The sequence below is a fragment of the Barbus barbus genome (assembly GCF_936440315.1).
Source record: "Barbus barbus genome assembly, chromosome: 24".
Lineage (NCBI taxonomy): Eukaryota > Metazoa > Chordata > Actinopteri > Cypriniformes > Cyprinidae > Barbus > Barbus barbus.
This window is the reverse complement of record NC_136752.1, coordinates 23,365,371-23,391,107: the sequence shown is the minus strand read 5'-3', so window position 1 is coordinate 23,391,107 and position 25,737 is coordinate 23,365,371. Positions and strand designations below refer to the sequence as shown.

Genomic DNA, 25,737 nt, shown 5'->3' with positions numbered 1-25,737 from the left:
TGGATAAAATCGCTTCTTCCGGGGATCAGAGAAAGCTTAAGGCTTGAAATGTGAAACGAAACTCTCAAATGCCCTGTTGCAGTCTGATGTGTGGCTTATATGACAACTAGTTTTTCTGTTTCTCCAAATCTGCATTTTAAATTAGGTGTTTGCCTTGACTGCTCTAACGTTAAATTGATATTTAGGTTGTTTACCAGCAGTAACTGTGTATACATATATGTATGTGAGAGATAAGGACAGGTCAGGGAGAGTATCTGGAAGTGAATGCGTGCGTGTGTGTGTGTGTTGGCAGGGGAAAATGTGGGCTGGTTTTTTCCTGCCTTGTTGCTTTGGAGTGGAAAGTTGATGGAAATATCCAGAGTGTGTCCCGGTTGCCCAGGGCTGCTGTGTGTGCCATAATAACCTCTACTCAGGAGGTATGTGTGTGTGTGTGTGTGTGTGTGTGAGTGTGTGTGTGTGCCGGGGGAGTCAGTGGTCACACCTGCCTCAGGGAGCTCTCCGAGGTCCTGAACGTCTGCTTGTTTGACACACACACACACACACACTCACACACACACACACACACACACGTTTACTGGGCTATTTAAATGAGGACATACCATAGACTGTTGTCTATATATAAAGATAACAAAAATACTATTGACTAACTGACTTTAAATGATTTAAATTTGACTTATATTATATATTTATTTTATATACTGTGTATAATTTAGGTTTTAATCTGAAGCAGAAACTTGAAATAAGAAATGTTAACTGAAATAAAATTAAAATAAAAATAACCTTTTTTTTCCATTTCATTTCAGTTAGTTGTCAAGGTAACATTTGTCATTTTATTTAGTTTAATGTGATATGCTACAAAAATAAAACTAATATAAAAAAATACTAAAACTGTAGACATATTAAAAATAATATTTAAAAGATTAATTATATAAATATCAAAAAATTTTCAAAACAAAGTAATTTTTGTAAATTATAAAAAATATTTTTTTACAGTAAAATATCACTAAAGCAAGATAAATTTACTTGAGAAGCAATGCTGCAGAAGATATAAATAATTGTTAATTATTTTTTAAGACTGTATCTTGCATTAAAGTTTATATTGTCAAGAGCAGTTTTTTCAATTGTTTATATTTAAAATAAATTAAAAAAACTAAGATAGAAAATGCACTTCTTAAAAATATGTAATATATAGTAGTAACAATGGAATATATAGCATTTTAACCCACAAGTACACAGTATTGCTGTTATCTTTGCTTTAAATTCATCATAAAAGGTCATTATCTTTCTACTTTGACTCTTACTGACAGATGCTTCAGTATCTGGTTTGTGTTTTCTTTATAAATGAGAAGCAGTTTTGAGGTTTGAATAGGGCACTATTCGAGATGTGACAGCTCTTTTTAAAGCTCATGGACGTTCACTGAAACAATACTTAACAATTTTATTCTTCTGTTGTCATCTCTTGTGTATATAATTACTAGTCTTTTGTGGTTTAGATGAAAGCTGTTTCTCTGTGGCTGCATTGCTTTTAAATTTTCACAATATATTCTTTAAATGTTAATATTTTAAATCTTTAGAGCTGCATGATGAATTATCAGTTTAGTCCACCTGACAGCACTCGCATATAAGCTGGTATACGCCATGCAGTATAAAGAAATGTACTATATTAATACACGTTGTACTGTAGTATATAGGGCACTGTCACTCATTTTGCTTCAGGAACATTTCTCAGAGTAATAAATATATAGATAACTTTTATTTAGCATATTTAAAAAAAAATAGTTTTTAAAAATGCATCATTTTAAACAACTCATTGACAACTTGTCACAACCTGACATTATTTTAATTTAATTTTTAACTTGAAACCAACCTACAAAACCACTTCTAGAGAAAACAAGGACAATTGCTTTATTTCCTTCCAAATTGCACTTCGTGTGACCTACACCCTGGCGCTCTCATTGAAACACAGCTGCTTCTTGGGTTGCCTAAAGCACTAACTGATCTTAGATCTGCTGCACGTGTTGCTCTTTCAGCTAACAGTCACTAATGTCCAGCAGCGTGCTGATTCCTGACATTCACACTCACATTCAGAAGCCATGCAGAGATAGAGATGGGCTCGGGGAGCAGGAGAGCTTCAGGGGGGCTTCAGACGCTGTGCCATATGCTGGCAGTGAGAGTGCTATGCTGGTGGCCATGCAGCGGGTGAGCAGAACACAGGGTTGCCAGACAGTGGGAATCAGGCACCGGGGTTTCTGAAGCGACATGATATTATTACAGTGTCTGCAGAGAACAGTATTCACAGTTTCAGTTTTGTTCACTTTTTGTCTAAAAACATAATTGAAGGCTGGATATGTAGTACTGTATTTTAAAAGGGACATGCAGTCAGTGTAGAAGTGTGTAATTTTTCCCTTCTAAAATAACTTACAATTAATCAACTTGTAAAGTAATTTCTCTGAAAAATATAAATATAAATGATTGCTATTATTCAGTTTAGGGCAATTATTATTATTATTATTATTATATTCAGATTTCAAATGATTAAAAGTGACAGGAAAGACATTTATAAAAAATTAAATTTCATATAAACAATGTTCTTTTGAATTTTAGGGTGTATTCACACCAGAAAAGTCTGTTAGTTCACTTGCTTTGGTCCAGACCAAATACAATGTTTATTTTTTGTTTGGTGTGGTTCGCTTTCCCTTTGCCCTTTTTGCAAGTGAACCAGAAATTGTAAACAAAACCACACGTGTGCTAAGGTCATCCATTCCATTCATTGGACAGAAATCCTCAAACAGGGAAAACAGGAAATGCAAAAACAGGCTAATCATGGAGATCTTTCGTAGTGCAATTTTTATTCTTTTACTGATTTGGTGTTATTAGATACTAACGCAATATGAAGAAACTTATGAGCATCATATGAGAATGTCATACGATGTTGTAATTACGACTTGCCGAAAAAAAAATCTATCGATATAAAATACTTAAAGCATATCACAATGTTAGTTATACAGTAGATAAATTTATCTAGTTTAACCTAGATAAATGTACGCTATTAGGCGCATATCCAATCGTCTGTGTGGAGAGTGAGCTGAAGCGCGCTTCAGGACATCAGTGGAAACTAATTAAATACGCAGTAATTTTTGCTCATACAGGTAAGAATACATCGTTCAGAACTGTAAAGCATCTGTTTTTATTTGTGTGCACTCACAATATCAACAAAACGCTGTGCTTTTGTAAAATAAAGAAAACAAATAGGAAACGCTTGCCGTCTCGGTGTTGAACAGGAGCGCTTCACAAAAATGAACCGAAATTTTGTGAATATTTTCCTTACAGACATGATGAATATATCTATATAAAGCTTTAAATGACTACAAAATTAAATAATTGAAATCCAAAACAAAAACTCTTTCATTATGTAATTCGTAAAGATGCATTTCTTTCGAAAAGCGCGTCCATGATGATATGGCAAGTATTTAATCTTTGCGTCACTGACTCAGAAAACACTAGTTAATTAATAAATAATTCAAATATCTCCTTACTGTTTTCCCCAACATATTCATGGTAACTTTTGCAGCAAGCTTTAGCCTATTTAGAGTGCTCACGTCACATTGCTGTGAGCCATGGTCATGAAAACTCATCATTTGCATGCATTTTTAAGCATTGTGGTTTAAAAACAAGTGATTGAAATGCAAACAACAGCACTGTCTGTTTCTGAGCATAAGTTGTGCAATTGAACCTATCGGTAAGATTAGTTACTGTTACTGTTACTCCTTCAGACAAACTGTTGCTCCTTCAGACAAACAAAAGGAGCTGCTCACTCTCTTAAAATGACAGCTGTCAGTGTGAAAACCTTGTCCCACGAAGTTTTTGCACAATTTTGGACACAGAAGACCACCAAATCGGAATTAAATGTTCTATGGAGGGATTTATAAAATATTTAAAAATAAATACAGTGGGTAACTCGAAGCGAGGGTTTACAGATCATAATGCAAGCGGGAGAAGTTTCATATTACAGTCAGTCATCACGGTCGCTGATGACAACATGCAGGATCAACACTATTCATGTATCGCAGGGTACGATTAAATTAATGTACATTTAACCAGTTTAATATGAAGAGACAGTGAAATGTAGACCTTCGTTCGTGTGTTTTTGACCTACACTGTACAACAGTTCGCTATTTAGGTTTGTATGCTAGCATGGACTCACTAAATTTAATGTTAGCTAGTTTTAGCCAGAAATACCTTGCTGAAGCACAAGATAACATTAACGTTCTGCTTGAGCAGATGAAAATTGTAACTTAATGACATACTTGAGTGTATGACAACCAGAAAATAAATGTTTTTGTCTTCATTTGGATTGGGGTTGAATGCTTAGGGACATTTTGCTCTGTTTTGTTTGGATTCAGGAAATGTAATAAAATAAATTATATCGCCTATCCTCTCAGGATACCTTGAATCAGTGTTACAAGTACCCCAGGCATCGTTTTTTCATTTTTTGTTGCATAAACACCATCAAACCGATGCGAGCTTCGGATCTTCCAATGATTCTCTATGGCGCTGAAACCTAAAGATGTCCGAGTTCCGCTCCCTGTGGTACTGATGCTCGACTGCCATTGGCTCATCTGTGTTCGAGGGGAGGGGCTTACCGATAGGTCAATTGGGTCGGATCGAGGTTGGGTCATATTCACACCTTAAACGAACCATAAGCGGACCGAGACCACCTCTTCAGCTGGATCTTGGTACGGTTGTAGCAGCACTAGATGGCAGACTTGTTTGAAATTAGATTGACATTTTTTTCCAGATACTTTTCTCTGTTGTCCATTCCTTTTGGAGGGATTTTTCATTATACATTCCTCACTTGGACAGATTTCTAAACAATACTATATGTCTGCAAGCAAAGATATGAAGCTATTTCCCTCAGGTAGCATGACTTATCGGAGAGACTACAGGATGAAACAAGTCATATTTGGTGGATAAATAAAAGCTTGCCCTTCTAAACTTTCCTTATGCAGTAAAGGCTCAGACGGGAAGAAATATCACACTCCTGTAAGGTGAACTTGGACCTCTTGTGTTCAGCGCTAGTACAGAATAGTCTCTTACTCCCTTGGGAAAATATGCTTGCAGTGTTCTGTATTGTTGAACATTTGGACATGTGTGTAATGTTTCACTGAAATACACTGGCATGGCCTTCCTCCTGTTAAACAAAATTGATTGAGTTCTTAAAGGAATAGTTAACCCAAAAATAGGGTTGGTATTGAGAACTGGTTCTCATTCAGATCCTATGAATGTCTGAATTAAGCTTATTAAAATACTCTTAACAATTCCATAGCAAACAAAATGATGATTTAGACTTGCAATCTTGTAGTCTGAATAAAAAAGTGATGAGAGAGAAAATCAGTAGATAAAAAAAAACTACAGTCAACATTATTATGATCGCAAAATACAGACTCTTATGTGAATTTGGCTTTTTTAGCCAGATCTTTTTAATGAATCATTTAGAGTGAACAGTTATGGGTTTGAATTAGCCTAACAGCTCTCACTAACTCACTTACTTACTGAAATAGTCTTATTAGATTTTTAAAGCCTTCTTGAACAAAAATAATAAGATGGCTTCATCTCAGTTGAATTTGCCAGCCTTATATGGTGATTTGAATGGTGAAATGGACAGCTACATCTTTCTCATACACTTTTATGCTGTCCAAAAGTTCATTTTTAACTTGTTTTCCCTGTTCATGAGTGTTGTTTGTCTCTACTTCAATTGCATATTTACAATATACCACAAGGACAGCGTTACGCAACCCCTCTTCTCGCTCATTGTACGAGTCTCTTTCGTCTATGTAATTGGCAAATTCATGGCAAACAGCCCCAGACAGCAGAGGTTAATTGTGTTTTAAGAATAAATCACAGTCTTTGTGACCCTTGTGTATTGGAGCCCGTCTCTCTTTAGTAAGCTCTTCTTGCACACGCTCATCTGAAAGCTCTCAAGACGAGCAAATAATCGTGCACGCAAATATGCACACATTTCAACATATTTATTCTGATCTGAGCTGTCATGTGTTTTCTCTATGGTTTATATAGTAAATAGGTAGAGTTCTGAGCAGGTTTGTTGTACTTTCTCAAGTGGTTTATGCATTCATTCCTTAAGTTAAGCAGCTCAAACAGCCCTGGAGCCAAAGACATCGGGCTGTCAGCTTCAAATGCAATTGAACAAGTCAAATGGAACTGAAAATGTCTTTTGCAAAATTGCCAATAGTGGAATATGTGCAGCGCATACGGAGTGGAGCTTAGCTGACTCTTACGTACGTTTTCCTCTAGAAATAACTATATATGCTATAATGGAAAAAATCATTTGTAACAATTTTGTTTTATAATAAAGTTTAGTGTTTTATAAATGTTTGTGATTTTATATATTTATATATATATATATATATATATATATATATATATATATATATAAAAGTTTGTCTATAAATAAATATTAAAATAAAAATATATTTTAAAATGTTTATTTAATATATAATATATTAAAAATATATATTATTTAAAAATAAATATACTTTTTTTAATAAATGCTATTTTAAATGAAAATTAAATAAAATATATTTGATTTCTTCCACAGAATTTGACTAACATTTCATCTACAAAACAAAACGTTTTTCTGGAAACAAAAATTCAAATCAAATGTGCTGATGAAGTCATAAAACATAACAAACTTCACAAATAAAAGTGGCACAAAAACACTCAAAATCACATTATTTGCATCTTTTTAACTAACCACACACAATCCAGTTTAAAGCGCCATCTACGCAAATTAAGTTTTTTTCAGTGCACTGCAAACACACCTTCTTTCTATACAGTACAAAAAAACACCACTTAATTTTTTCTCAAACAGGTAAATTATTAGGCTTTACATTCTTAGTCAGTCCATGTTTATCCTAGAACATCTCACCTTTCACAGAAAATCTAAATATACTCCTCTAATCCACTGATAACACAATCAATCAGATTTGTTAATACCAGCCCTGTTGGCCCAAGTCCTCTGGTATTACAGGTATCTAAATATAACTCAGTCGACTGGAATGAAATGGAAGAACTTTTTCAAACAATAACACGGCAGAGAGCCCGGGCTCAGGGGTGGAGGATTATCTTCTGATAATGACGTATGGGCTTTGCTAAGATCTATCTGTGTACGGAGACACAGCATGTTCGGATCCCAGCTCGCAGCTGTGACTTTATTATGATGCAGCATGAAGGTCTTGAGCCAGTAATGGGCCACACCAACCTCTGACCTCTGTTGAGATGAGGTGTTTTTGTCCTGGCCCTACATCCTAATTATTGGGTAAAGTTTACATATTCTGTTTGAAAGCCTTCGGTTAGACACATATGAGGTTATATGTGCTATACAGACTGTTCAGCTCTTTTTCCATACATCACAATCTTCCAAATGTTCCATATTTAACTTTTGAGATTGATATGGAGACCATTCTATTTTCCCAGGGAGTCTGGGACTCCGAAATGGAACTGGTTTATTTGACAGTGCTCAATGCTCATTTTCTCTTCAAATAAGCAGAAGTGATGAGTTGTCTCCATGCAGTTAAAATAACTCTGATGAGATTGAATTCTCGGTCACAGGCCCAGACAAATAAACACTCGGCAGCGCTGGACTGCCAGATCTTCCTTCTCATTTCAATGCAAATGCAACAAGTGCATTCGGTTTCCATTGGTGTCAATGGGGACCAAGTATAGCTGACAGGAACTTGGCTGAACGGGATGTTTAGTGATGTGATGACAGAAGTCAAATCTATTTTCAGACTATTGTTGATGATAAATTCTGATTTCATACTGTTCTTGCTGACATCCAATTATTTATTTGTTTTTCCAACGTTTGGTAACAATGGATTCATTCTTTGAAATATGGGCAGAACAAATTTTTGTAGTGTGTGTTGTATTGTAAAAAAATATTTTATGTAAATTGTTGCACTCAGTTAAGTGAGAAAAATTATGCAAGGAAGAATTTATGAATGATTTACACTGAAATTCGTTCTGCTCTTGTTTCATCAACGAAACTATTAACTAAATAATATAATAATAACAAACTGATCATTAATGTACATTCATATATCACATGAGAAATAGCATGCAAGATTTAAATAACAACAATAAAAAAGGTGCAATACCGCATTTTATAGGTACATTTTATAGCTAAAACAAACAAGGTAATATTGAGTAGAGCTGGCGGTTACTTTCACTGTTGCAAAGTTCTTCAATTATTAAATGAATATAATTTCAGCTATAAAGCAGCTCTAATATTGTCATTATTCAGCTGTATTTAGTTCAGTGTTGATTCAATTTAGTTTAATAACAGTAAACTGCATAAAGTCATGGATTTTATTACATTTAAATCTAGTATAATATAAATACATGATCACTATTATCTAGTGATAAACAGAAAGTCAGCTAGCCTCAATATAGTTTGGATGGAATAAATCTCATAAACACCGATGTAGGGGTGGGCGATATGACCAAAATCTAATATCACGGTATGAGTCATTTTATTTCACTGTAACGATGTCACGGTGCACACAACAGGGAGGAACAAGGACACGCAGACGAGGACGTGAACTCAAATAATAACCTTCTTTAATTAAGACAAGGGCAGGGCAGGGCAGGGCAGGGCAGGGCAGACATCAAACACCGGGGAGTAACGAGTAGACCAGACCACATCTCACAACACAGACAGGACTTAAATACCAGGGATAATTAACAAAACACACCTGGAACAGAATAAACTACTAATGACATCAAACGAGGACAGGAAACAAACCAAATATGGGCATGGAAACACAGGGAGCACGTGGAAACACAAGACACACACAACAGAGGTCTGACAAACGATACATATAACAATATAGTTATTTTTGCTTTTAATAAGGTCTTTATGATATCAAAAGTCTTCATACCATAGAAATTTCATAATTCTTGTCACCAGTGTTAATACACCCCCCCCCCCCCCCCCCCCCGAAATAAACAGTGAGGAATTAAACAATAAGAAACTAATTACAAGCAACAGGAAAAATATATTATAGAACAAATAAACAAGAAATGCTACGTACATTGTATAAAGTAAGCAAATGTATAAAACACTGCATATTCTTCACTGTGTAAAGTAAATATATATTTCTTATTAAAATTACAAAAGTGATTTAGTCAAGAGCAGTGAGATATTTTCTCTTATTTGTTGTTTGATGAATATGAATGATAGACAGCAAGAAAATTAGACTGCTGTCACTTTAAGAGCTGCCCAGATCTTATGGATTGTTACACTTGTTTTCTTTCTCATCTGTTTGCTTTCACTTAAGACCTAAATTACTGTGTTTTACGAGGATACTAGCAAAAACAGGCATTTTGACAAAAAAGTGGGTGTATTTAACCTGTCAATGCCTATAAAGCGTCAAAAATAATTCTGCTTGTCGGCGCCAATAGCCTAATGGTTTGTGTGTCGACATACAGCGCAACCACGCTCATGGCAACCCAAGTTCGATTCCCATTTTGAGGTCCTTTGCCGATCCTGCTCCCCTCTCTTCACTCAATGCTTTCCTGTCATCACTCTACTGTCCTATCTAAATAAAAAAAAGGCATAAAAGCCTCCAAAAAAACGTTAAAAGAAAAACTCAGTTCTGTACTCCCACGCTCCATGAGTGCCGTCTTCACATGCAGTCTCTCTGACTAAAACAAGTTATCTTTTGAATTGCGTTTTAATGGCGTAAAATCACTTGTTATTAAACTGCAATGTTTAAAAACGTGTGCAAACAATACGTTTTCGTGACCACGTAGCACAGCAATGTTACATGAGCATTGAGACGATAGTCGAAAAACTTTACAGGTTGACAAATTTCTACCGGTTAATTGTCACAATTAAGATTTGGAAATAAAAACATCTTGTTCATTTAAGCATTATTTGCATGATTTTTTTCTTAAAGTTATTGTTCTTCGGTTGATTCACTTTACATTTTCCACATTTCCAAATCATGTCACTGCTCATTTGCATAAAGATCAACTTTTCTCAGCTTTGTCGCATTGCTGGACAGGTCTACATGTGGCAACTCTCATTTACATTTATGCATTTGGCATTTGAATCGGTTTCCAGAAATAGCTGTGAGTGCTCTTTTACTGTGCAAGGCTCTTTCCTATGATTGAGACGATTCTGGAAGTGTTCCGTACAGGAGACCTTTAAACCCACATCAGGCCTGCAAGGCTGTGATGCTTCTGATTGGCAGGGACACACTGGCTGTCTCATGCTTGACTGGTGTTGTATGGCCCGGCTGCCATGTTCATGCCATGCCATGAGCCTGTCACAGCTTCAGAGACACAGAGGGTGCATTTGAGAGCATGCATGAGTGTGTTTATGGAAGTCAGCTGTTGTGCAACTGTTGTGTTTTGCTTGAAGATAAAGTAGGTATCGTTTGTGTAAACAGGCACAGAAGTGTGTGTGCACGATTGTGTGCTGTTGTACGTGCCGAGCAATGTGTAACACTATTGCAAATGGCCTTTGGGCACAGATTCACTCCCGTCAAACTAGAACACCTGCACGAATTTAAACCTCTTGTGCATCGGCGAGCTGCACTGACCACATCAGCCCCACATTTGTTTATGGCCATTTCTTCAACTATGGGGACATTTGGCCCTGTGGATTTTTAGAAAATAAACACTCATAAAACACATTTGTAACACTCTCAGTTGTTTATTTAATTTGTCCACTAACACAATCCAACTGTGTTTATACATATCACAGGAGAATTGTTTGTTATTTTCTGAGAGGTTATGAACATTTCACCATTTCAGAATTGGGATAAAATGATATTTCCAACAAAATCAGGACAAACTGACACACTTTGTCTTGCCAAAACGAATTTAAATAAACAAGAATAATATTTTTAAACCTTTAAAACAATTACAGGTTGATTGCATGTATGTATACCATTCAAACGTTTTGGCTTGGTATTATTTTTTTATGTTTTTGAAAGATGCTCTCGCATGCTTACCAAGGTTGAAATTATTTGATAAAAATTTTTTTCTGATTTAAAATGCCTGTATTATATTTTAATATATTTTTATTATGTAATTAAGCAGAATTGTCAAGCAGTCATTACTGCTGTCTTCAGTGTCACATGATCTTATTCTAATATGCTGATTTGGTGTTCAAGAAACTTCTTGTCAATGTTAAAAACAGTTGTGCCGTTTAATATTTTTGTGTGAACCATGATACATTTTTTTTTAGGATTTTTGATGAATGGTAAGTTCAAAAGAACAGAATTTATTTGAAAATTTAACTGTAATATTATAAATGTCTATATTGTCATGTTTGATCAATTTAATAGATCCTCGCTGAATAAAATAAAAAAAACATAACCCCCAAAATTTGAAAGTTACCATCTATATATTTATATTCAACTATTTGGTATTCTAATGTTTTAAATACAGCTTTCACATATTTTTCATTCTAAAACTTAGATTGTCATGCTCAAGAATCTCTCTCAATCTCTACAGGTTTTCTTAAATTGAACACATCTGTCTGCTTTTTTGGAGACTGCTCTCAACCTAATTTTATCTCTATATAATCCCAGTCATAAATTGTTCTTTGGGTCAACTAAAATCCAATATGAAATGTACTAAATCCCATCGAAATTGTCCCTAATCTCTTTGAAATTGGCCCTGATCCCATAGAGACAGGTCTATCAGACATGACATTTGTTAAGCAGGCGGTATCTGCAGCACCCCCCCCCCCCCCCCCCCCCCCCTCCCCCCTGGCTGGTACTCTGATGTCACCAAGGTAACCGGCTGGCTCTGCTGCCCTCGACAGGCCACATGAGGCAGCGCTTTGACCTTGAGCATGTGTTTGGAGCAAAGATTAAGGTCATGTCACGGGAATGACAATATTATATCAGAAATTATGACCAAGGTTAAACACAGCATCGGTCATGGTGTATCAGGCAGCTCTAGACGACAAGACTGAGGTTATGACTCTTGAATGACTCATTTTGCAGAAACTATATTGTATGTCTTCTGTTTGTGTACATAAATGTCACCTTATCACATACTGCTTAGTTTAAAGTTAAAATAAAAATCTGATACTATATCTTAAATGATGAACCGATGCACATGATGCATATAGTTAATAGTTAATAATAATACTGTATATGTTTAGTCTTTTTACACTACCACATGTGCTGTATGAGGCAAAAAATCTGTTCATCAAAAAATCCTGAAAAAAAATTCAGTATCATGATTTTCACAAAAATATGAAAAATAACAAGCAGCACATCAGCACATTAGAATGATTTGTGGAGGATCATATGACACTGAAGACTGGAGTAATGATGCTGAAAATTCAGCTTTGCATCACAGGAATAAATTACATTTTGAAATATATTCAAATAGAAAACAGTTATTTTAAATGCAATAATATTTCACAATATTACGGTTTTTACTCTAATTTTAAATGCAGCCTTGGAGAGCATAGAGGAATCAAAGTGATAAATATTTAATTTGTTATCACTGTGCTCATAAGCAAGCACCATGGCACCATCCCTTATAAATAGTATAGCTAGTGATATATTAGCTGTATTAGCATCACAGCTCAATGTGTTGGAGCAACTGCTCGGCTGTGGTAGCAATTTATAAGGTCCTTTAATTCACAATTCAGTCTTCTAAAGCTAATTCAGGATGAAAAGGATCTTGTAGAATGCTCATCAAAGGGAAATTCATTCTGCTTTTAAACTGCTGAATGTGAGAGAATGTAACATTGTCTACTTGAATGAAATTATGTGTGCATATATTCCACGAATACGGTGTGTGAGCTAGAGTGAAAGGCTTTCTCCCTCGCTCTCGCTCACTTTCTTCACCATCTATTGTGTGTCTGACGTCAATACTAGGCTTTCATCAGCAGTGCCATTAATCAGCTCGCTGCTGTCCTCTCTTCTTCGTTTCCTCATCCCCCTCTCATTCTCATTGTGTGTTTGTCTCCTTGTTTCGCTGCTCTCTTTCATTTCAAACACTCTTGTCCCTTTGTTTCCCATTTTTCTTTTCTGTGGCTATATTTGGAATGGAATACTAGCATACTGTACAGTAAATAATGTATTGTACGCCAACCATTTTGCATTGTTTACATTTACATGTCTACACTTTTAAGAAAGTATTTTTTGTCACAAAAATTTATTTTATTTTACATAAACACTACACTTAAAAATGCTGGGTTAAATACAACCCAGCACTGGGTAAAATATGGACAAACCCAGCGGTTGGGTTACTGCCCAGAAGGTTGGGTTAAACATTTAACCCAACTGTTGATTGAAAACAACCCAATCGCTGGGTTTGTCCATATTTAACCCTGCATTTGTTTAGAGTTTAAAGCCTATTTGATGAAAAATACAATTTTAAATAGCAGTTTTCTGTTTTAATATAGTTTGAACTGACTTTAACTGGAAAATGACTCTTTTTTTTTTAACACTGTATATTATAATCTCCTTTAGGTATATCTAATGATAACAGCGCTCACAAATGGAGTGTGAATATGTGAGTGCATGTGTTTTGGTCTGTTAACACATGAAAATAATAATTTATGTGTGTAAAATCTAATGATCATGTAGTATTATTAACTGAGAGTGTTCCAAAGTGCCTCTTGTGCTTCAGTTCTACAAAAATTCACATGCTCAGTTTCATCAATTTGATTAATTTTGAATATTTCTTAATTATTTTATGTTATGGTGTCATAATGTAATTCTTTGATTCAATTTTTCAAAATCATGAATCAATCTTTTTCCAAGGTTACAGGTACATTATAGAATTCTGGGCTTTCTATCAACATCTGTAGTTGAAACAAAGTTGTTACTTGCAGTTTTTTTAATCTGTACTATTCTTCTGTTTGAGCTGCAAAAGTAAAGTCCTACAAGAAGAATATTGAAAAAAATAAGTTATTTGAGCATGTAACTAAAGCAAGAAAAATAATTTTAACGTACTGGCTCAATAATTATTTTCTTTAAAAAAAAAAAAGTGTAGTGTATCTTTAAAAATCTGTAGTGTATCTACATTTTTAATCCTAGATTTTCAATGTGGTTTGAAGAGCAATTCCTAATTAAGAAAATAAAATAATATTAATTAATCAACATAACATGTAAGGAATCCAGTAATATTTTATGAATCTGTTGCTCTTCTCTGTAACTATTTACCATGTGTTTCACTCATATAGGTGAAATCTCAGACCTTTTATTTTGTGAGAACAGGGACATCTGTTTTGTGTGTGTCTGTGGAAAGCAGTGAACTCTGACAAATAAATATTCAGCACCTGTATTTTTCATTCCTGCATAATGGATGTATTCAGATGCCATTGTTTACCAGATGACTCTTACCCTCCTGATGTGTGTGACCTGGCTAATGTTTGTAACCACTTCCATAGCACTTACCTACACTGAGGCATAAACACTATGAGGAATATATTCATTAAGCATAGTCTAAAACACACACACACACACACGTGTGTGTGTAAAAATAGTATATTTTTTTATTATTATCAATAATTTTTAAAATTATATTTTAAATTATGATTTATTCCTGTGATGGCAAAGCTGAATTTTCAGCATCAATACTCCAGTCTTCAGTGTCACATGATCCTTTAGAAATCATGCTAATTTGGTGCTCAAGAAACATTTATTATTTCCATTTCTTCTCATTTTTTATTATTGAAATTATTGTAAAAACCATGACACACACATTTATACCCATGCACACTACCGTTGATTTTTTTTTGCCAATTTTTTCTCCATCCATCTTCTTCTACTTTAAGTCAACTTTTACCACCGCATTGCTTTTCTCTGCCAATCTGACTTTTTTTTTTTTTTTTGCATAGTGTGTATTTGCGTCTGTGTGCTGAGTCTGTATACGTGGATTTATTGCAGACTGTGTTCAGTGCTGTGCTGGAGGAAACTGGGGATTACAGCATTTCCATAACAAAGCCCAGATAGATTGGTTTAGAGTCTCCAGAATACTGCCACTGCTATTGCTATTCCACACCTGTAGAGAGTGACCAACCCCTGAGACACACAGAGAGAGAGAGAGAGAGAGAATGAAAGTAATGGATGACTAAGGGTAGACTGCATCACTGTCAGTCAGACTACATATTTATTATGTCACATGGTCTCCTGCCCTGTCTGAGATTACCTGATGCTTCAGCATGAGCTAATTTTAATGTGACAATAGAGCAGGAAGAACACGATTTCTATCATGATTTATTGTAGAGTAAGTGGAAAAGCACCTGGTGGTCAATATGAGAACCTGTTTACTCAGCAAATGATCAGTTCATGTGTAAGTGAGCAAAGCAGTGATGTTCTGAACAAAACACTGTTGATTCAGTGTGTGCTTAACACCATGTCCTTGCCAGGTACAACACAACAAAGCCCCAAACGATAAATCCCATCTTGTAGTGCTAATCACCTAAAGCTGCCAACATCGTGGTACAGCAACACAGTTAGCCACATTTAGTTTTTGTCACACCGCTTAGTCCTTTCCCTGGTAAAACCTCATTGGTCCAAAATCTATGCTTTTAATCAATATTGCATATTAAGTAAAAAAAAAAAAGAAAACATAAAAAGCTAACTGAAATTATTACAATTATGAGAACGTGTTGGTAAAACACAAAACCTAGATTGTTTAATATAAAACCTAAAAAAAATATTTGCATATAAAACCTAAAAAAAATTATACATATTTTTAATTCACAAATTTGGGTGGAACTGGGTGCAAGTGCCTGCTGCTCTGTTGTGCTTTCCCACACTATCTGTTGCTTCCAATTTCACAATGTGTTTACAACTCTTGTAAAGTGCAAAGACTTTGCAAAGTTTTTAACCTTTCAAATTGAATCATACGTTTCCTCCAAATCAGAACATGTAGTTCAGCTAAATTTTATTTTTAGTTTTTACATTGGTCCCCTTCCAACAAGGTCACAAGGAACAACCTCATTCTTTTGTTAGATTTTATAATGACTTTCATTACTAATGTTAACAAACATTAGTGCATTTTAGTCAGTCATCATTAGTCGCTGTAGACTTAAATGTCATGAATCTATGTACAGATGAGTAGGAAGGGATCTTGGCATGTTGTTTTTAGATAACATGCTTTACGTGTGCAGAATTAGTTGTATTTGTCTAGTAAGGGATCAAAGTGCAAAGATAGCATGCTGCAAATTATATGATCCTTTTACACAGACCACCCACAACCCTGAACTGTTCAGAAACAATGGCCAGACCTAGTTCAAGAAAGCATTAAAAAGCACAAAAACTGCAAACTGAGACTGGAAGAAACATATCATAAGCGACTGGGCCCACAGACTAGCCATAGCACCATTTCCATGACATGCATGGAGAAAAATAGTGGGGAAAGATTAGCATTCAGAATAGTTCCACAAGTCACAATCTCCACAAAGAAGCTTTAACACGACATCCAAGGTTGTTTGAAGGGTGTCTAGAGTGAGTGCTCTGGCCATATAATATATATAATTTTCTTGAAAGAAGCCATAATGGCACTTCATGTGTACAAATTCAAATACAAGGCACAACAGTGACAACTCAAATTTTCAGTGGTTTCCAGAAGTATTTTCCCCATTCATTTTCTCCACAGGAACTCCATATTCCACACGGACATTCCAGAAAAATTAGACATGGGTATAATACTGTGCTCAAGACCTGTTCACACCAAGAACTGTAATTATAAAGATAACTATAACCATATTAGTGTTCACACCAACAGACGATAATATTCTGTTTATTATAAGCATGCACAGTTATGTTGTCTGCTGCTTTAAATGCACAAGATCTTTAGGGTGCGTTCACACCTGTAGATCGATTGCTTTGTTCTGAAACAGGGGTTAAAATGATTACAATGTTGCTTTTTATTTTTCTATTACACGGCAAAGTTTATAAACAGACCAAATTTGTTAATACAAGTCATGCGCGAGTAAACTGTACTTTCATTGGTCAAAGTTCCACGGTTTATTTTCCGGGATTCCACAGCTGTCACAGCTGTCATCCGTCAGGATGGAACGACAACAGCTTCGCCGGCTTATTGTTGTTGTTTTTTTTTTGTAGCTGTCATTATAAAAATGTATAATTTTGAGCAGGAGTCCAGGATTCATCGGGAAAAGATTTTTAAAATGTACCTACTATGAAGAAGAGCAATAAGAAGGCATTAGAAAATGAAAAAGTGCGCTTTGATTTTGAATGGCGAAGACGTGCTCACAGACATTCACAGGTTCATTTTGAGGTATTAGCAACACAACAAAGTGAATGCTTTTCACGGAACTTACGTAATTAGGCTACCCATCATACATTGTGATATAGCCTGGTTCGTTGGATCGGATTGCTTTCTCACTACAACCGAACCGCTCCAGAGTTCGTTTTCAATCGAGCCGAGACCACCTCGTTCAGGCGATCTCAGACCGATTGTTTTGGTGCGGATCCAAGCACGATTGCCGTGTTCACATATGCCTAAACGAACCGAGCTAAGGGGGGAAATGCACCAGGTTCCGAAACAAAGGGCCGGGTGTGAAAGCACCCTTAAACTCGGGTGGATTCTGATTGGCTGTCAATGTTTTTATTATTTATAAGCTGGAATCTGGAAAAAATTATTCTAAGGGTCACTCGAAAGATATCATTCTTCAGTGTCATTATTGTTATGGTAGTGTTGAAATTCCTATTCTCATAGAACTAGAACCATTATTAAAATGTAATAGTTATCTAGTGTGAAGGGGCCTTTAGCGCCTAAATATTCAATCAAAACCATAAAAAATGCTCTTTTAGTGTATGACGTAGCATACAATCCATCTAACAGTGTGTCTGTGTGTGCGTGTTACTGATGGTGTTGTCATGGCTGTCCTCTCTTCTTAATTAAAAAAGTCCCATGGCATCTCAGGAAGTATTACTCTGTTCTAGCCTTGTCATCCTCAAGGACCCTCATGCCATTTGCCCAGTCACTATCATCTAGCCCAATTGGCGTATATACCAGGAGCCTCATATCCATCCATTATTGTCAAGCCTGCTTAGATTAGCAGTTTCCATCTGGGCTTTTCTGCACCAGGTGTTATGTAGTGAGACCATTTCCCCTCTCAAGGTTGCCTTGGTGCCAGAGTCATTTATGCTGTTCATTTATTGACTCGCCAGGGCTTCCATTGAGGGACAACGTAACATACTCGTACAGGTCCATTCTATGGAGTGCTGGAAAAGTAAACACGATCTTCTGGGGCCGCAGTGCAGACAATGTGATGACTCAACTGTCTGGAGTCTTTTAGCATGCTTCATTTAGGACAGCCACTGACCTTTCCGATTGTATCTCACATGTCTATATCTGTTTTTGTCCCCATTCTATCTCTGTTTTTCCATTCTGATCCTGTTTTATATTCCTGTTACCTGGATTCTGACTCTTATTGGATAGTTGTGACATGTAGCAGTCAAATTTGTTTGTATAATGTTAACAGTTAATGTTTCTTATTTTTCCCGTAAGAACGGGCACGGCTATTTGAAAATTGAATGTGTCTGGCTTCCGGTGGTATTCACTTCCAGCTATTTTTAGCTGCACAATACAGCTTGTTTTGCTGCTTAATATTGCAAACTGATGTGTCTTAACGTATTATCTTAATTATGAACACACTGGTTTGTAATGCAAACAGTTTTACAATTTGCAGCACTTCTTCTCGTTATTTCCCTACAGTGGCTAATGAACTGGAAGTCTCGCACATTCACAGAAAACGGCTTACTTCCATCCAAGGTGGATAAATGTCCCAGCCAACTGATTTCCTAAATAGGCTGTGCAAGTTTTATGTAGAGTATATCACTCTAATATCTTGGCATATTTCAAACTAATTTGATGCCATATCCATTCATAGGCAAAGTCTATATGAATATAGGAAAAAACTATATGAAAAAACAACAGACATTTGTACGATCACTTAAAAATGTTCTTTAGATATATTTTATATATATATATATATATTAAATCACAAAAATTAAATGTATAAAACTATAATATAATAATATATTATAAAAAATATAATTTTTGCTACTGAAATTAAAATCAGATATTGTTGAAACATTTCTTAGCACTCTCATATAGTCTCATATTTATCATACTATTTACAAAACCTAATGGCTGATTAGCAGATTAAATTCATCACAATTTTTACAGAATTACTTTATTGTCTATGCAAATTACTATAAATATTCAATGTATCCAGCCTTAAGTATTTAAAGCTAATCAGTCATTATCAAAAATTGAACACCCTGACAAGTCCCTTCAGCCTGCTGTAATTTACAACTACACACAAGTGTTTTGTACCACATTTTTAAATACATTTTGTCATATAAAAATCAATACAGTGTGACGTCAAGCTGCAGAAACAAAAATAGCAACCTATATTTAGAAAACTCCCCTATGAATGCTTTTGTTGCATGTTGAATGATGTCACGTAAATGAGTGGGATATTAATAATATATCCGTCTTGCCGGGATCCACAGACCTCATCTTTCTCTCTCCATCCTTCTTGTTCTAGAGCCCTCTTTTCCATCCGCTCACTAGTGTGTCTATGATGTGACTTTATATTTATCTGCAGTACTGAGTCACTCTCCTGTCTTCCTTTGCCCTATCAGAGTGATCATGGAATAAATAAACTGACAAAAATAAAAGGTGTTGGAATAGAAATTATCTTACTTTATTTCACACTCTAGCCACATAAAACAGTTTTTGGACCCAAGAACAACTACAGGAGACAAAATAATGAGAAAAGACTTGGCTATGAATAAAAAAAACACCCTAGTGTGTGCAAGTGCAAGCAAGCATTCATAAAGAGAGGCAGTGATGTCACTGCATGGAGTGAGTGAGAGAGAGGAGGAAAGGAGGGGTGGGGGCTTTCGCGCGCACACACACACGCACGCACACGCACGCACATGTACGTCTGAGAGTTACAGCAGGCTCTTCAGAGCAGGAAAGCAGCACATCCAAACACTCACACACAGCCTCGCGTGCATTCAGACACGCTCCTCACACATACTTTGTCAGGGGCCGGTCATCCTTTCAATCTGAGTGAGCCCAGCATGCCCTCCAGGAGCGTGGACTGTAATATCTCCACCCTCATCGCCTGCGCGGTGGATGTGGAGGTGTTCACCAGTCGGGAGGTCAAGGTAGGGCAGGAACTTCCAACTTGTTTAGGGTACGTACGGCTAAGGGTTGGTGTAACTGATTTTGAGAGATGTTAAGACTGTCACATTGACATCCTTCATTCTGAGGTACAAATAAAAAGGGTTATTATGTTTAGACAATGTTTGAGTGCCTCATTATGTATATCTACAGAAAAAAAGACAGATTACAGTAAACCACTTTTGCACCAAAAGGCTTATCGTTTTGTCTCGTCTTTCAAGTGACTGTGTTTGTAAATGCACCTCTTTAAAATGATTTTCTGTCTAATGAATTTGCCTGCTGGTTATTTTGATTGTCTTGCCTCATAGAGTTGTTTTGACAGCTTTTTTCATTCACACCGCACACCATTCATTAAAAAAAAATACACTTGATCTCAGTGTGTCATGCTTTTGCGCGACTGACCATCATTCTCTGAAGTCTGTGACACGCTCATCTTTCACATCACACACTCTGTCAGACCTACAAGGTCATCACTGATTCCACATCCTTTAATTGGATGGGTGTTTGTAATGCTTCATTGCACCCTTTGGAATCAGTGGAATCTGTTCTATTGAACTACATTATACTCAGTGTTGGGTAAGTTACTTTCAAAAAGTAATTAATTACAGTTACTAATTACTTCATCAATATTGTATTTAAATTACTTTACTAATTACTCTATCTGAAAAGTAACTTAGTTACTCAATAAGTAACTTAATTATTCAAATCGCTAATTAGGCTACATCTTAAAATCCCTATAAACCTTAATAGAAATTAAACTCTATATTCTTTCAATTCGAGTCAAACATAGAATAGTTTAGACTTTTAGCTTTAAAACAACTGTAATACTTAAACATTTTTATGAAAAAAATGTAACCACCTTTGGTTAACAAATAGAAATACTCTGCAAAATATCTGAATAACAAAAAGGCTTAAAAGTTAAACAATACATTTCAGTTTGGCAAGATGTTCAGGAAAAACCCAACTAGTAAAATCTGTACAGGTTTATGTCAAAATAACACGTTAACTAATGTAGGAAAGAATAAATTACAGAAATGATCTTCTCTGCTGAATAATGTCAGATCGCGCTGTTCTTATGAGGTAAATTTCTCATAGCAGGTCTTCTTTCAAAAATGATGAATATTAGATTATTTTTTTTTTCTTAATATTTTACTTTTTTTTGTATCTAGGTGAGGGCATATGCGCGCAGGTGACTGCATATAATGAGCTCAGACACGGGAAAGACTGTACCTTGCTTTAGTTTCATATGGATTGCATAATCAGAAACATTAGTTTTTAATTTGAATTCGTTCAAGTGTCAAGTAGACACTTCAAGATTTTTAGATTCTATTGATTTTAGCCTTATATGTATCTGAGTCAGAGCCGGCGCCAGGGCACCTCCATCAGAGGGGCATTTGAATTTCTGGGGGGGGGCACAAATCACGTTTTGTGTGTGTGTGTGGCGGGTGGTGGTGGTGGGGGTTCGGGGTGGGATGGGAAGCGTGCAATCTGTGATTGCGTGCAGTTTCTGACGCTCGCTAAAGCGTGCAATCGCTTTCTTATGTGCGCTGTTTTACCGGTTTCACTTTCGCTTTCGAAACGATCACGTTCAGCAAGAAGGGGAGAGGATGGAAAGTGGGGGGCACCGTAACTCTGCCCGCGAATGCCCCCTCTTGGTGCCGGCCCTGATTTGAGTATTTAAGGTTTCTCTGTGAACCAGGAAAATCTGAAAGTGAACGCACCCGCACGCGGAGGGTTAAAGCCATTGCATTCAATATCTTCAGACGGTAAATTTAGATTTCAAATTCAATATTGCTTTTAGAACTGTTGAAATTATTTACTGTATGTAACGCAAGTACTTTATAAGTAACTGTAATTAAATTACCTAAAAATGAACAGTAATCCCTTACTTTACTTTTTCAGTGGATAAGTAATTTAATTACAGAAACGCGTTACTTAGTAACGCGTTACACCCAACACTGATTATACTGTACTTTAGTAAATGTTAGCGTTTGGCAACGAGGGTCAGATTTAAATAGGCCACAGGGATCTTTGACATATCTCTCTGTCCTGACATCATTTGCTGACAATTTTTATTCATTGTGTCTTTGTCGCACATGGAAGGAATGTCAGTAGCTAAGGAGTTAATTTTTTTAAAGATGACTAGAAGTCCTCCTAAGCTCTATGCATCCAAAAATAGATTGGAATTTTTTTGTCTAACATCTTGGAATATCTACAAAGGAAAATTGAATTGTAATGTTAGGCTACTTTTTTTGAGTGAAACCTATAATTAAGCAGGAAATAATGTAGGATGGGGCTTTATTTCATTTAACTGGATTCTGAAAAGTGAAATGCTTAAGGTATGTTCACACCAAGATTTATGTTCAGTTATGAATTTTATTTTATTTTTTTCAGATTTTCATTTCAACAAATGGCTGTTAATGCATCTTTTCATGTAACAGATTTTTTACGAAGAGGTATTCTAATCTCTTTTTAAGAGAAATGCGAAGAAAACTGCCAACCAATGATATTTACACTTTCGTTTAAGTGCACAGAGCACTTGTTTTTACGTAAAACTATGATTTGGTGGAACTTACGAACAGAGCTTTGAAACAATCTATAATGTACGAAGTGCTATAGAAATAAAGTATTTTTCTAAATGACAGCACTCTGTACTCTTGTATTTGATGTTGTCTCATAAAAAATCTGAATAACTGTTTGAAAACGTAAATATTGTTGGACTTTTTTTACTTTTTTGTAACTGTGTGACTGTGGTATTACTGTCAGAGAGAGATTTTGCATTTTCATGTCCATTTTCATGTTCATTCGTCATTTTCTTTTTTGGACTGATAGACAAATCATTTCATTTTACAAATACCACACAGAATTTTCATGCGAATACAGATGTTTAGGCTGTACTGTTGTTGTTAAATATTGTTTAAGGCCTTGTTAATGACAGCAGAAATACACTGCACTTGCCATACAACTATTCATAGTCCACAAAAAAGTCCATATGAACTATATATTGCAAGTCTACTGAATCTATATGTTGGTTTTGTGTAAGGAACAAAATGTGACTTGAAATTTTTGTGTCTATCCCACCTCTACTTCCAGATTAAATAATTGCTTTGAGTACTGTACATTACCCAAAGCTACCATATGACTTTGGAAAACTTTCTGAACAAGTTTTCATGTTGTCAAGTATATAGACTGATATGGCAGTATTTTCCAGTCTCATATACTACCTCGTTATCTTTCCCATATTCATCCCTTCTATTCACCATTATAAGATCATGCAGTTTCTGGACCCCTGTGTCTGTCTCTTCCTGCCTCATGACTTTCTTGTTTCACATTGCCTACGCTGTGACTGGGCTGAGTTTCAGCTGGGCCATAATGCTGAGTAATAGCAGGAAGAGCAGTGGGTCTTCTGGGCTTTCTACATTTATTTGATCCTTGCTGGGAACACTGCAAGTCAGGAGGTCACATTTATTTTCTTTGGGTACCATGGAGGTGACCTGCTTCCTCTAATTACAGTAAGAACATCTCACAACAACACACTGCTCCGGGTGTGTGTTCACGGTGTGTGTGTGTTCACTGCTGTTTGTGTGCACGTTGGATGGGTTGAATGCAGAGCACGAATTCCGAGTATGGGTCACCATACTTGGCCGTATGTCACTTCACTTCACTTCACTGCACTGCACCACGACTCCATTTCCTGTCATATCAGTTCACCAAATAGACATCTAATTATTAGAATCATTCTTTCCCTGTTCTGAGTCAGTGAGCATTTGATAGTCCTTTACCTGATTGTGCTAGAAGACTCTCAAGATTGTGGTTTCATCTGTACACAATTATAAGGTCTTTCTATTTTGTCTAAAGAAGAAATCAATCTCTTTTTCATATACACATGCACAAATCTGTCCGCCTAGCTAGACCTTTTACACAACAGTTGGTTTGGTCAACATTACAGATTATTTTAGCAAGAAACTGCCTATTTTTAAATATAAACAATTTAAAGCGTCTAACCACTTACCTTTTTACGTTTTGTTGTGCCGTTTAGGGCGGGTTTATCTGAAACATGAAAATATAGACTAGATTAGTGCCAGACTGTGTTATTTTAGTATTTATATACTATTACAGTAATATTTTGAATTAGCTCTTTTTTTATTTTAGTTAAAAAAAAGTAGTAATTTTTAAAAAATATTTTAAGTAATTTTATGAATTTATATAAAATATATATTTTTTATATTTCTATATAGCTTTAAATCATTATTTCAGTTTTATTAATGTTACTACTAAGTTCGCAAGGCAACACTTTTTTTTAATTGTTTCATCTAATATTTATGTTTTATTTTATATCAGCTTTATTTTATTTTATTTACCAAAATAAAAAAAAGTTTTGGTTTCAGTTAGCCATGAAACTGGTGCCAAATACCAATAACGTCATGAGCATTTATTTCAAATCATATTGCCACAGTCTATGCAAACTTGTGTATACTAGACTCTGATCAGAATTTCAGCCTGGTCCAAAAGCAATAAATACAAACTATATAGACACTACTATACAGTATAGTTACAAAACAAAGCAGCAAATACAGTGCTCATCTAAATCTAGTTTCTTCCTCAAAAATGTATGTTGTGTACACACAATACCTTGTAAACAAGACTTTCAAGTTTCCAAGCGGACCGATAAAAACCTGTATGGCCTTACTTCAGGAAGTTACATAAAGCCAGCCAATCAGATTAGAGATTGCCAGATCAAACAAAACATTGGTGCAAAATATGCATCAGAAGGCCAGTGAACAGGTCTGAGACCTCTGTTTGTTTACTTTAACATATTATACACTGTATTCATAAAATATTTAGGCTTGCAGTCCTAAGAGAAGCAATGTGCAGCTTTAGTTTGTACATTTAAAGAGTTATATTTAACCAAGGTCAAAGTTGAGCCAAAAAAATAAGAGCTCGAGAGGATCTGGCCTGGATCTGTTTAAGATGAATAGTGTCTCTCCATGTAAAGAAAAACTCACCTTTTTTCTCCTCACCATCTGACGCTAATTCATGTCCCAGCAAGGAGAGGATCTGGTCTTGATTAAAAGCAGGGGACTGTTAAATTTGACATTCATTTCAGGATTAATGTTAAGGTTAGGCTCAGTTTGCGTTTTCCCCGCTTCCACCCCCTATTAAGAACGTTTTCAAACCACAATGTGAACAGTAAACACACGGCTTGGCTGAAAAACAGCTGTAATTGCTTAAATGCCTGCATGCCTACCACACCATCCTCAAAGAAGAGTGGAAAAGCATAGCACCTCGTTTTTTTCCTTGATGGGAAGGCCAATCATTCCATTCTAATGGAGTCTCCAGCCATATCTGCTGTTTACATTTTAGTATTGTCATCTGACGCAGTTTGTATTCGCGTTGGTTTGTCTTGGCAGGAAAGCAACTATCTATGTGAAGTTAAGTGAGGTGTCACTTGGCTAATGTGTGTTATTTTTAGCATCTCTCTTATCCTTGATGGACTTTTTATCT

General features: G+C 35.7%; 1 protein-coding gene across 2 annotated transcripts in view; it reads left to right on the top strand.

Annotated features, from left to right (window-relative positions):
- The window catches only part of LOC306844363 (calcipressin-2-like), a 66,677-nt gene that overhangs the window by 19,476 nt on the left and 21,464 nt on the right, over positions 1–25,737 (top strand). Inside the window, exon 1 of one of the 2 annotated variants that reach the window (XM_079376442.1) lies at positions 20,020–20,216. The exons of the other annotated variant lie outside the window; for it this stretch is intronic. Coding sequence (XP_079232568.1) covers positions 20,130–20,216 — 87 coding nt within the window. The 5' untranslated portion in view covers positions 20,020–20,129. Of the gene's footprint in view, positions 1–20,019; positions 20,217–25,737 lie in introns of those variants that run through there. 2 annotated transcript variants of the gene reach the window in all.